General features: G+C 51.6%; 3 protein-coding genes across 3 annotated transcripts; 2 read left to right on the top strand and 1 right to left on the bottom strand.

The window, feature by feature from the left end:
* Positions 1-2,477: 2,477 nt before the first annotated feature.
* Positions 2,478-3,173, top strand: BDP81DRAFT_446350 (uncharacterized protein; the record flags this gene model as incomplete). The annotated part of the gene is made up of 1 exon (XM_060592051.1): positions 2,478-3,173. The coding sequence occupies one exon, from the start codon at positions 2,478-2,480 to the stop codon at positions 3,171-3,173; it is 696 nt and encodes a 231-aa protein (XP_060450066.1).
* Positions 3,174-4,625: 1,452 nt separating this feature from the next.
* On the top strand, positions 4,626-6,581 carry BDP81DRAFT_367436 (major facilitator superfamily transporter; the record flags this gene model as incomplete). Its single annotated transcript, XM_060586538.1, has 7 exons — positions 4,626-4,947; positions 5,000-5,044; positions 5,107-5,165; positions 5,228-5,418; positions 5,478-5,583; positions 5,673-5,927; positions 5,994-6,581. The coding sequence occupies exons 1-7, from the start codon at positions 4,749-4,751 to the stop codon at positions 6,579-6,581; spliced, it is 1,443 nt and encodes a 480-aa protein (XP_060450065.1). The 5' UTR covers positions 4,626-4,748.
* Positions 6,582-6,874: 293 nt separating this feature from the next.
* BDP81DRAFT_418972 (uncharacterized protein) lies at positions 6,875-8,188 on the bottom strand. Its single transcript, XM_060589733.1, has 5 exons — positions 7,844-8,188; positions 7,667-7,784; positions 7,537-7,601; positions 7,433-7,463; positions 6,875-7,364 (listed from the first exon to the last, which is right to left on the bottom strand). The coding sequence occupies exons 1-5, from the start codon at positions 8,082-8,084 to the stop codon at positions 7,046-7,048; spliced, it is 774 nt and encodes a 257-aa protein (XP_060450064.1). The 5' UTR covers positions 8,085-8,188; the 3' UTR covers positions 6,875-7,045.
* Between the last annotated feature and the right edge of the window lie 4,992 nt (positions 8,189-13,180).

The following is a 13,180-nucleotide window of genomic DNA, read 5'->3' as shown; positions in this document are numbered from 1 at the left end:
CTTTCTTAACGTTCTGAGGCCGGTTTTTAGTTATTTATCCGGAAGTTGATTTTTCCGTTTTTATTTATTTTAAAATCGAGGTTCTATCTTTTAATGATTTTAATTTTATATTTGCGGTTAAGGTTTTTGAGCTGCTCGAGGACCTTGCGTTAGAACTTATTATTTGTGACCGCGCTTCATATTTACTAATCCATTTCTGTAGTCTCCAAACTTGTTCTCTGTCTCTCTCTCACTCACTCTCTCTCCAATCATGATCATCGCCAAACTCTCGTGAGCTTGCGCAGAACCTGGGAAAAGACATTACGCATGGTGTCAGAATGATGAGGCCGTCGTGCACCCGAGCTCTGGCCTTTCTGGGGGTTGCACTGAGCATAGGTAGCCAGTAATCACATGAATCGCGTTGCAACGATTCGTAAGTGCTGCGGATATACAGTGGACATTCAGTGAAGATCATCATTCTCCTTACCACATTCAGCCTATACCTCTGGCTAAGTCCCCCAAAAACACTGTATACAATATACATGCACTTAGAAATGTCTATTTTGGTTCATTTCGATGCTGATGACGACGCCACTATGTTTTCCTCTCCTCTCTCTCAGTAATAACTCACAGAGTAAGGTTGTTGAGTGTAATCCCACCTGTACGGTGTGCCGTCTATCCGCACTTTCGTTGGAAACTTTCTCAGCCCCCAACGATGGCTTCGTCATCATCACTAGCCCTAGGTCATGCTCGCAAGTCACAGGTTGGCAGTATTGGTCCGTTGGGAGGGAGGGCAAACAGACCAACTTCAGCCCCCAATGCCAACGCGGTCAAGAAGGCAACGTCGTGCCGTCGCAACCGCACTTATTATTATCTATAGTTATCATGTTTGTTTACCACTATAGACAGGGCTCTACGTCTGCAATATGCGCAAGGTCAGTTTTCCCCCCTCTTCCAGGGCCTCAGCTTCACAAAAGTCAAAAAGCCCCGACCAAAAAGAATTAAGGGGAAATTGCAAGCATACTTTCGGAATGGTCTTCCCTCTCACCAAAAGCCACGGCAAGGTGTTCCAGGGACTGCCAACTGCTAAATTGGGAGCGTTGTCCGGTCTCACAGGCTTTGTTGGGACATCAGCACCGGGAATGCCTTACGATGTTAACCCACTTCACTTGAGGCTTGAAGGGTACTCACGCAAGTCAGGGCTCGTCAAGCCTCAAGAGAGTCGAAAAGAAGGGGAAGCTTCTTCATAGAGGCGGGGTTTTACCCCTGAACCCGCACCGTTACCCCCTGAATCGGTTTCCCGGAATGACACTCTTCTGGAATGTGGGGGATTTAGAGCGTCGAGAGCCGCAAAGCTTGGGCGGATGCGATGCAGGGGTATCCCCGTCCTTTCTCTACACGTTCCCGAACATGTCATTGCCCATCTGATTGTTGCTCACTGGTACCTTAGCAGTTTGGCAGTTGTGTTGTTGCAGCGCCCCGTTGACGGCAGCCCGGCAGAGCTTGCTTTCTAGCTTCTTTAGGTATTAAGCCTCATGCTTGGCATCGAACCTTTTTGGCGTTCCCCACGTCGGAAGTGGCTGGTGAACCGTAACGTCAGATCTGTGACGATGCATGATGGAACGCTCGCTTGTTACGTTATCGAGAACGCCCCTCTCTGATACTGTCCCGACCGCCTGCCTACTCATGAAGCTCGAGGCTCATGAGTCTGTCCCAGATAGCCCCAAGGAGTCCCAAGGAGTTCCAAGGAGTCGCCGACCTCGGTCTCGCCCCGGCTCATCAAGCCTCAGCCGTCGCAAGGTCCAAGCGCAGGAGACCTTGCTGTCTCTCCCTCAGCCATCAACTCGGGAACCTTCAGCCAGTAAGGACAATAGGAGAATTTCGATCGCATGAAGGTGCCCCGGACGAACGGTTTGAAACATCCAGGTTGTTCGCCCACATCGCGGGTTAAACCTGCCATCTCATGAGGCTGTGGCACGGTCAAACATACTGCCATAGTCTGTTAACGAAGAGAACATGGGAGGGCAGGAAACCTCACTGGTTCTCGAAGGCCGCTCCTTGGACCTAGTCCGGCGATGACGAGGGCCTCAACGTCGACAAAGTGACATCCGGGACGTCGGTCATCAACATTCACCCACCACGCGGTTCCGGAGACTGGCTGTGTAAGACGCTCTTGCAATGCGTCGTAAGACTCTCCATCGAAGTCTCCAGTCTGTCGTAGATTGTCGGTCGAGTTACTAGTCAGACTTGGAAAAGGTAATCGAAAAGCCTTCGAAACACAGAGGTCAAGTTGACCATAAAAGAAGACCTTTGTCCCGTCCGAATGACAACCTTTTTCTTTTTCCTCACCACCAACAACCAGTTCAATCTTCAATCACTCTCAAGCATCTCTCACTCTTCCACTTTTCGCTCTCTCAGCACCACTTTCGCTCTACTACACAATTCAGTTTTCACACTTCTTTTTCAAGAACCACCACCAACCACCCCCAACAATCAAAATGCAGTTCACCATCGCCACCATCATTGCCTTCGCCGCCGCCGCTCAGGCCGGTCCCCTCGCCATCCGCGATGTCTGCAACTCCGCCCCCTCCGGGCCTACTACCGCCAACGTCGGGCCCCGTTCTCAGCCCGCCGCCGCCACCGCGGACGCCTGCCAGAAGCTTTGCGAGGCTGACTCCGGCTGCCAGTCCTTCGTCTTCGGCCTTCCTCCCTCCGGCACCACCCCTCTCTGCTACCTCTACGCCGTCCCGGCCTCCCAGGTCCCCAAGCAGTCCAACACCAACCTGATGGTCTTTGACAAGGCTTGCACCAGCGTCCCCACCGCCGTTCCCACCCAGTCCAACACCGGTGCCAACAACGGCAACACCGGCTCTAACACTGGTGCCAACACCGGCAATGCCAATACCCGCAGCAACAACAACGGCGAGCAGCCCAAGAAGCGTGCCAATGTCTGCGGCGCTGCCCCCGCCGGCCCTGCGACCAGCAGCCCCACCCCTCTCCTGAGCCGCGAGGACATCACCACCCAGGACGCCTGCTTGGCTCTCTGCAAGCAGACCACTGGATGCCAGGCCATCGAGTTCGGCAAGCCCTCTGCCAACGAGCCGGTCCAGTGCCGCCTCTTCAACGTCCCGGCTTCCAGCCTGCCCGCTCCCACCAACGGCCAGACCTTCGTCGCCTTCGACATTGGCTGCTAAATGCATACACGTGCATAGCATTACAGCACATTCCACGGCGTGCCTTCGCTTGACGCGGCTCAAATCGGCGAGTTGGCTCAGAAGGTAGTGCTTTACTCTTCTACTCTCTGTCTCATAGCGTGGTTGGCCACAATGACTTCTGCTTTGTGCACATCGGAACGGAAAATTCGACAATCCAACTCTTGGAGCTTCGATCTTTGGGGGAATGGGGTACAACAGACGCTTGTGAATGAATGAATGGTTTTCCTGGTTGGTCATGGATAAAACACTCTTTTGGTATGCATTTTTTCTTAGCTCGATTTTTCAGAACAGTCATTCGTTTGGATATAGAAAAGGAACAACAGAAAAGGAACAAAAAAGAATCTTGTATAGTAGGCAGCAAAATAGACTCGAGTTGGGAAACTTTTCCGTTGCCGATCATTTTGTGACCAAAGCCTTTCTGAGACTAACAGATCATAATACTGAGAGATTTGAGGTACCATCCCAGCTACTGGCTGGTTGGCAGGAGCTGGTTTCAGACAGCGCGCCTAAATAATGGACGATCGCATCCATTGCAATTGAGTATTACCTATGACACGCCTGGAAACCGTCTGGGAGGTCGCAATCGTCGGCTGAAACTGGTCCGGGTGGGCGAAATCGGGAATCGGAAAAAGGGTGGGGCGACGTACTCTTGAATGGGGCCGTCTCCCGAACTGGTCGTGACCGTGGGATCGGATGGAAGCCGCATTTCTCGAACAGGCGCTCGGCGCCGCAGATGCAAGACACGGTCTAGCGCCAGACGCGCGGAGAAACAAGATTTTTGGCTGAATCGATGGGCTTTGGAGGGTTCATCTTTAAAGTTGCCAAGTGACAGAATTCGGAATTGTACCGTTGCGCCATATACAAAAGAGAGATCCCTCTACTGCATTTAGGTAGTTGTGGGTACATATAGTTTCCGTCACCAAGCAAAGCCAAGTCATTTCAACAAAGTGCTCCAGGTCCTACACAGTCCAGTCGGCGATGTCGCCATCGACTTCAACATGAGGTGATTCATGTCGACCAATCACACAACTCGCAAACGAATTTCATCATCCACCTCCGCTGGCGCCATCCACCCGGCAGTGGTGACCTGCAACGGCATCTATGTAATTACAGGAATGATGCCCCGGGAAAATGTCATCATGGATTGATGATGCCATGCGGGCCCTGGCAAAAAGGCACTGAGAATCGATGTCAAAATGGTCGTTGAGCCACGAAAATCTCTAAGCGAGGCATGACCCCCGAAGGAAAGGAACATTCAAGCCAGCCCACTTGAGCAATCTACTCGCCAATCTCATTTTCCTTCGCGCATAGGTTTGCCCCGACAGTCTGGTCCCAATCTTTTGGGGTCCGCATTGATAAGCCGTGCGCGTGGCCACAGAGTCACTTTTTCAAACACGCAAGAGACCTCAGAAACTCGACTTCAGCCGAACAAGCGCGGGTGTTTATGGTACTGAGCGAAGCTAGAATCCGACCTTCTTCTAACAACAAGGGGAACAAAGCAGCGACAGACACGAGGGAGACAAGCTGAGAACCCATAAACATCAGCGACATACAATGAGCGCGCAAACGAATCCCCCGCTTGAGAAGGCGCTTAATGCGTCGGCGAAAAACACCAGCGGGACGGATAGCCCATCCGAGGTTGAACTTGAGGAGAATGCCATTAGTGAGAAGTCGCTATTAAGAAAGCTTGATCTCAAGCTTTTGCCAGCAGTGGGCATTTTGTACCTTCTCTCATTCCTCGACCGATCTAATGGTGGGATTCTCGAGAAAGTCTTTGATGAGGTAATATGCTAATGTCGACGCAGTGGGCAACGCTCGAATCGAAGGCCTTACTACTGATCTCACCATGAGTATGTCTCCTTAATCAGACACACTGGGTCAAGACCAAACCGCTATAGCTGACAATTGAAAGGTGGTAATCAGTATTTAACTGGTCTGACTCTGTACTTCATCGGTTATGTTCTCTTTGAGGTAAGTGCTTTCACGACATCGTTCCGAAGGGACATGGGCTCGTGCACTACTAAACGCCGCAGATTCCATGCAACATCGTTCTGAAAAGGACCACTCCACGATTCTGGCTTCCGACTCTGACTATCGCATGGGGCATTGTCGCGACGCTCATGGGAATCGTCACCAACATGGCCGGATTCTTTGTCGCCCGCTTCTTCCTCGGTGTCACTGAGAGTGGTCTCTTCCCTGGAGTGGTGTACTACTTCTCGATGTGGTACGTTCGAATGATTCAGAAGTTCAAGAAAAATATGGTTCTGACCCGAACTTCCGCAGGTACAAGCGTCGTGAGAGACAATTTCGCATCTCCCTCTTCTTCAGCGCTGCCTCTCTTGCCGGTGCTTTCGGCGGTATCCTGGCATGGGGAATCGGGCACATGAGAGTTGTATGGAACAATGGCTGGAGATGGATTTTCATCTTAGTTTGTGCCACCTATTTCATTCTGGGGAATAATGTCTGACAATCTAATAGGAAGGTATCGCGACCGTGGTCATCGCGGTCGGTGCATACTGGTTCATCCAAAACTACCCGGACACAGCTGAATTCGTTTCCGATAAAGAGCGCCGCTTTATCAGAGCCAGACTGGCCTCCGACAGCGATGCCACGCACAACGAGAAGTTTTCATGGAGCAATGTGATGGATGCCATCAAGGACCCGAAGTGCTGGTTGTATGGTCTCGGCTTCCACACCATGAGCTTGCCGCTGTACACATTCTCCCTCTTCATTGTAAGTTACATGTACTCTCACAAACTCGCCCGAGGTCAAGTGGAACATCTTACTGACTCTACCTAGCCTACGATCATTAAGAACCTCGGATATACTGCGGCCGTCGCCCAGCTACTCACTATCCCCCCTTACGCCCTCGCCTTCGTCACAACATTGACAGTCGCGATCTACTCTGAACGCACCGGCCGCCGCGCATTCTTCATTATGGGATCATCAGGTGTTGCGGCAATTGGTTATGTTATCCTCCTAGCCAACTCAGACCCTGTGGACAAGCCCGGCGTCTCGTACCTTGGGACTTTCTTCGCAGCTGCGGGAATCTACCCCGCCACCGCTCTGGTCCTCTCGTGGCCGGCCATCAATGTCTCCGGGCAAACAAAGCGTGCTGTAGGCAACGCTATGCAGATCACTATTGGAAATTTGGGAGCTGTGTTGGGAACCCAATTGTATCGCGCCAATGATGGTCCAAGGTATATTGTCGGCCACTCTTTCGCTTTGGGGTATCTTTTGGCGAATATCATCGTCTGTGGGATCTTGTACTTTGTCTTGAAAGGTGAGAATAAGAGACGCAAGGCTATTGCACCGGAAGTTCATGCAATTGGGGATTTGGAGGATTGGCCTGGTGATAAGGATCCCAGATGGAGGTTTCAATACTAGGGCAAATCGGCACTTGGCAGCTTGACTGGTTCAGAGTGTGACTTTCAATTCAAAAGTTCATGTAGATATCGCCGAGGCTGTGTGCTTCTGTGTTGAATCTAGTTTATTTGTGGATTTTTTGGTCGAAGATCGAATCGTGAGTAAACTCTAATACGACTAAGAACATTCCTAGCATTGTCTGCTGTGCTACAGCAAGGTGCTACCTCCGCCGATGAGTCATGCATGTGCTTTGCCAATAGCATGAGGAGAAACATGAACTCGAAATTGGCATGGTCAGTCATTAAAGGCAATACCTCGTTGAGTCACGCTCTTGTCTTTGTTGCCAGTAAGCACACATGATAATTACATTCTGCTGGACGGCATAGCTGAACTAGCGTCGAAAGTCAACCGCCACGGTTAGTTGGAGGAATTGAGATTATGTCAAAATTTCCTCGACTCTACGTTAACGCTAAATACATCCGTTCTCACAATTGAAATTTTCTGCTCATGTTGTTTCCTTTCAGGATACTTTCTTGACTGCCTTTTGTGACCATCGTTGTCGTCACCGTATCCTCAAAGCTGATCGCATCAGCGTCGTGTTGCCTCCTGACCACTCGCTTCTTCGCCTCCAAAAATCGAGACATTTCGATGTCGGATCGCAATTGATCACTAGGGCCCGAGCCATAGTTTTCATATGTATACCGGCTTCCCCCAGAACTGAAAATGCGCTTGCCAGAGATGAGCTCGCCAAGAGGTTGAAGGACGGGAATGCATGCGGCGATAATCATCGTGCTACCCTCGACGCTACAAAGTAGGGTCAGCGCATCTTTTAAACCTCTCATCGTTGCTACCAAGAGAGCTACGTTACTCACATGGTCCAAATCACCAGGTCCGAAGTGTCATCTGTAATATCATACCACTAGTCAAGACCTGACGCGTGATTTCAACTTTCAAGCGGGCTTTCCGATAGGCTTACATGAAAAGTCTAGGGTCGCGAGGCTTGGAAGCCGAGTACACTTGTATATCGCAAAGATTGATGATCTTTCCGTTAATATTGTCAGTTATTGTTATCACTCAAGATTTAAATCAGTCCCAGCCAGACGCACATTGACCCGATGCCAAGAGCGATGCTCAGAGCCACCTTTTTTCTCACACTCATCTGCAGCTTCGCAAGGACGACAGCTAGGTATATAGCCAAATAGAGGTCCACAAACGCGCAGAAACCTGACTGATATGTCAGGCATGTGACGTCAAAGGGTGGAAACAGAAGGGAATTGAAGCACCTCCAGAGAAGACGGCAAAGTAAACCAGGATCCACTTGTCCCAGCACGTCTTGTCAGTGACTGAAAAGTCCCATTGCGCGTGAGAAGGTTGGCATTGGGCAAAAAGAATGATCACGCATCCGATCAAGTTGACGAGACAGAGCGTTGCGATGAACCACAGAAAAAACGCATGCCATTTGCTGGGATTCATGATGCGTGTGAGGAGTGCGACCACAGCAAGCTTCGGGAGTCCGAAAGACATGACACCGGGAGGAAAGCCGGCAATGGTCCAAAGTATCGCTCCGGACTTCTGGTCGAGTGTTAGCACGTCAAAATGCCGGCTGTTTCCGTACGGTACGGCGGCGATGGCAGTTCCGACATTTGTCCATCCACACACCTGAAACATATATGTTGGAATAGGCCTACATTAGGCAGCAGGAGGTTGCTGCCGCGGTCCGTTCCAGCCACGGTGGTCCGTGTGGCTCAGCCACACGAGGGTGGTATACCCCAGACTTCCTGCCGCCGCTGGCACCTGGTTAGACTTCCACTAAAGAACAACAAGAACAAGCAATATCACCACTACAGTCGGTGATCGTTGCTACCCACGATACTCGAGTATTTTCCTTTTCCACCTGTGAATCCAACACTGATCAGTGGTTAACCTCACAGTAACCACTACTGCGATATACTGCAGATCAGCAAGGTATTACAGAAGAGACTGTTGCGACGCCTCACCACGGGATCCCTTCAGTGCTAATCACGAAATCGCCGGCCCTCCACAACCCGCATTATCGTCAACCTTTCTTCCGCAACTACGTTGCCGTTGATAAGGGCGTCTATCACGCTGTCGTCGATCGACCTCGCAGCCGAATACCCTTCCGTACGACAAGTGCCGTTGGAGAAGTCCGTTGCTCATCACGATAATTCAACTTCGTCAACTTCGTCAATTTCGTTGCCCACAACGAATTTCCTCACGATACTTTTTTTTTTCACCTTCAACCCACAAATTCGCGAAGATTCGCGGAAGTACGCGAAAAACACCTACTGTACCTTCCTTACCTTCTACACTTTTACGCGATATCCACGCTGTGGCAAGGCCGCAGGCTCCTACTTGCTATCTCTGCAACTACTCACTTCACTAATCCTCCTCCCTTAACTACGCTACACCATGACGGAATCGCAGACGTCACAGGATCTGCCCATCCCGTACGGCTTTGGCCGACTTATCGACCTAACGGTATGGGGAAGCAACGATGAGATCCTTTTTAGCGAGCGCGATAATAGGAAGGTATGTACACACATTGCTTACTCCATCGCTACGTGGTTACAAGAACAAATCTTTGGTCGCGAATTATTCGCCGCCTTCCAACGCGACTTCGATGGATGGGACGAAGAATTCTTCCACGCGGCAGGATCAAGGGCACTCAGCCTGCTCCGCGATCACCTCCTCTTCAATGGTGTCCATATCCCTAAGACCAGGGACAAGGTGGCTCCTAGGCTGGTGGAAGTTCTGGATCGTGACACCTTTCATACATGGACGGATGAGGAAGTCGAAGAGATGCGTCATCATTCCCCCTACTTTAACCGTCTATTAGATGAGGATCCACGTATCCTCGAGGATATCCAACGACAATATATCAGCCCGCAACAACGAACGGCTATGAGGGAGAAGCAATATCAACAGCAGATGGAGATTGAGAGACAGCAAAGGAAGAACGAGAAGGAGAAGGAGGACCGTATGAATGAGATTCTTGCCAAGGAGCTGGCAGCCAGGGCAACCAGGGGAGTTGACAACCCTCCTCTACCAGAACGACCAACCCGACAGAAGCCGACTCCTCGACAGTCGCCAGCTCAATCGGTCCACTCAGTATCTCGTCGACCTACCCCAATTACACGCCCATTATATCCTACGATAGCACCTCCCACTACGCAATCTCGTCATATCTTACCAGCGCCCCCGCTGTCGCCGAGACCCGCGATGATGGAGCACCCTCCACAACACCTTCCGCCTCATGACGAAGACTTCTACGTCGGCCCACAAGGCCACAACTTCCCTCTACAGGACTATCCCCCTGTCACCACAGGCTTCCCACCACAACCTCCTATCGACAACGTTGCTACACGAACCAGCAAGCCAACCTCTAGGCAACTTTCCGATCTCGCCAAGCTGATACCTGACGAAAACAAGTACGGTGGCGAGATGTATGATGTATTGGACATTAAGTTAACGAACTTCCGTGATAACTGCGAGAAAGTCGATATCGAGGAGGACCAACTGGGCTACGCCTTCTCTATCATGCTCCGCGGCAAAGCTTCCACATTTTATCTTCAACGAATCTGCGGCAGGGGCCCACGTGACTTTTTCTCGATGGTTCGACAAATCAGGAACCACTTCGAGAATGAGGAAAGTCAGCAGAATTACCTCTCCCAGTGGCGAGAGACTAACTTCAATCGCATCGCTCAAGAGCACCCCGACAAGACGAAGATACAGGTCCTTGAGGCCCTCATCGAGAAGCTCACAGTCATTCAACGAGCTCTCCCCGCTGTGTACCAGTCTGACGAGGTCCTGCGAGGCCAGCTTGTCAATGCTTGCTCCGGGGTCCCAGAGTGTACTTTGTGCCTGTATAACCCCTCCCGGACATTGGAAGGCGTCTGCAACCAGCTTCGATCAGCCGTCAGCACCGCTATCCGCATGAAGAAGGACCACCAGTATGTTACTGAACCATTCGAGCAATACTGGGTCGACCGCACTTATCACGGCCGAGGCCGAGATGATCGATACGGCAACAGCCGTGGCCGGGGCACAAATCGACCTCATAACCGCGGCCCGCCAGACCGCAAGTCTGACCGCCATTGCTATGTCTGCAAAAAGCCAGGCTGCTGGTCAACGAAACACTCGCTGGACGAAAGACGGCAGGCATACGATCGGTACAAAAGCAATAGATACGTGCAGGATACCTCGTCAACGGGATACGGTGACTTCCTTGCCGAGTACGAAGGCTTCGAATCTCTTGACGACGACGATGGAGAGGAAGATATCCGCCAATACCTCCAGACGACCCCTGCGCCCACCAACAACGATGATGAGGAGGCTGATGACAGTGATGCCTTCCTCGTCAGCACCGCCTTTTTCAACAAGAGCAACTTCAGCGGCAAGGCTATTTTGTCACAATTAGCTGACCAATCGGTCTTCCATCAATTGACTAAGGCAGATCTCGGCGACCAGACTGCCAAGGAAAACGCGGCTGTCTTCGTACTTGACCGATACTCAGCAGAAGTCTTCCAAGGGATATTACCAGATACGGGAGCAGCCGGAGTTTCCACTGCAGGATACTCCCAAGCTCTTGCCCTTCGACGAACCTTTCCATCAGTAGAAATCGACACTTCGCAAGCGGGAAAAGCAAATGTCCGCTTCGGCGGAGGCGATCTTCTGCCCTCAAGCGGCACCATCACGGTCCCCACCCCGTTCGGACATATCGAGTTCTACGTCGTACCCGTCAATACCCCATTTCTGCTCTGCCTCGCCGATATGGACCGTCTGCGGATTCGCTTTGACAATCTCGCCAATACACTGCAACAAGGCAACGTTGTTGTGCCTGTTGTTCGTAAATGGGGCCATCCGTGGCTGCTACTTGGCCCGCCTGAGCAGAGCCTCGCCTGGAACCACCTCACGGACGTGGAATTACGCAGACTTCATCGTCGCTTCGGCCACCCATCTGTCCAACGACTTCACAAGGTTCTTCACGAGGCTGGCCATGACGTTGAGACCGTCGCAATCGAGCAATTGACGAAGTACTGCCATCAATGCCAAATGCACAGCAAGTCGCCCGGCCGATTCAAATTTTCCCTTCGCGACGACTGCTCTTTCAACTACGAAGTCATCGTTGACGTCATGTACCTCGACGGCGATCAACCCGTCCTTCACGTTATTGACCTCGCGACTTCCTTCAACGCGGCCCACTTTCTCAAAGACATCTCTGCGAAGACTACGTGGGAAGCTCTTCGAATTTGCTGGATTGACGTGTACCAGGGACCACCTGACTGGATCGTCGCTGACGCCGGCCGCAACTTCACAGCAGCCGACTTCCGCCGCGAAGCTCGCGCAATGTCTATTGAAGTCAAGATCATCCCTGTCGAGGCACATCACAGCATTGGAAAGGTTGAAAGATACCACGCAGCTCTGCGACGAGCCTACGATGTTATCCGCAAGGAATGCCCACTGACTACACGAGAGTCATCGCTACAAAGCGCGGTCAAGGCAATCAATGATACTGCCGGCCCTGACGGCATCGTCCCTACCCTTCTCGTCTTTGGCGCATACCCACGTATGACCGACGATTCCGCCCCATCTCCCGATATCGTCAAACGCGCCGCCGCCGTACGCAAGGCAAGCAACGAGTTACGCAAGCACTTTGCCAAGCGGCAAGTGAATGAGGCCCTGGCAGCACGAAACGGCCCTGATACAACCGCGCTGAAGTCACTTACAATTGGATCGCAAGTCCGCGTCTGGCGCGAGAAAGAAGGATGGAGTGGCCCTTATCGCCTACTTGCTACTGACGGTGAGGAGTGCACCGTTGACGTCAACGGACCGCGTAACTTCCGATCAACCGTTATCAAGCCCTATTACGCAGACCCTGACGAAGATGTTCCTCATAATACCGACAAAAGCGACGACCACGCAGAGGATACTATTGTCGTTGCTACTCCCCCGAGGAACCCTGTCGCAGCTGAGACTACTCCATACCCTCGTCGTACCCGCGGCCGACCGCGCAAGAACTTCGTCGCTGACGCGCTTTTACAGGAGACTGACGTACCTGATAACCCGTCACTCCTTCCCTCCTCCTCTACCTTTCTCTCTGCTAAAGAAGAATCCGATAAGGCCCTCGCAAAGCAACTACGCGATAAAGGGACGATAACCACCTCTGGTGAGCCCTTCGAACTATCTACGAAGACCGAGATAGATAGCCTTATCGCACGGGGGGTATTCGAATTCGTCACCCTCGACCTTGCTAAGCACGATAGCCGTATCTTCAAATCACGTATCGTTAACGAGGTAAAGGGCAAGAATACCGATAAGCCCTACGAGAAGTCACGCCTTGTTATCCAAGGATATGCTGATGACGGGAAAGAAGCTATCCTTACGCAGTCACCGACCATACAACGAGCAAGCCAGCGACTGATACTTGCACTTGCTCCGTCCCTCCTGCGTGACAACCATCAGCTCTGGCTTCGCGATATCACGCAAGCATACGTCCAGTCAACTTCACAGTTGAATTGCACTATTTACGCACGACTACCTACCCAGATTCGCGATGACTACCCTCCGAATACGATTATGAAAGTCGTCAAGCCACTATA

Source organism: Colletotrichum phormii, assembly GCF_030913505.1.
Source record: "Colletotrichum phormii strain CBS 102054 chromosome Unknown BDP81scaffold_3, whole genome shotgun sequence".
In the NCBI taxonomy this organism is placed as follows: Eukaryota; Fungi; Ascomycota; class Sordariomycetes; order Glomerellales; family Glomerellaceae; genus Colletotrichum; species Colletotrichum phormii.
Note: the sequence above shows the minus strand (reverse complement) of the source record. Positions and strands in the feature narration are given on the sequence as shown.

Excerpts from the sequence above, each read along its gene's own strand:
- BDP81DRAFT_418972 (XM_060589733.1), bottom strand. The coding sequence starts at position 8,084 with ATGTCTTTCGGACTCCCGAAGCTTGCTGTGGTCGCACTCCTCACACGC. Across the intron at positions 7,785-7,843 it reads CTTTGCCGTCTTCTCTGGAG|GTTTCTGCGCGTTTGTGGAC; the intron begins GTGCTTCAATTC and ends CATATCAGTCAG. Across the intron at positions 7,602-7,666 it reads GCTCTTGGCATCGGGTCAAT|ATCATCAATCTTTGCGATAT; the intron begins GTGCGTCTGGCT and ends ATTAACGGAAAG.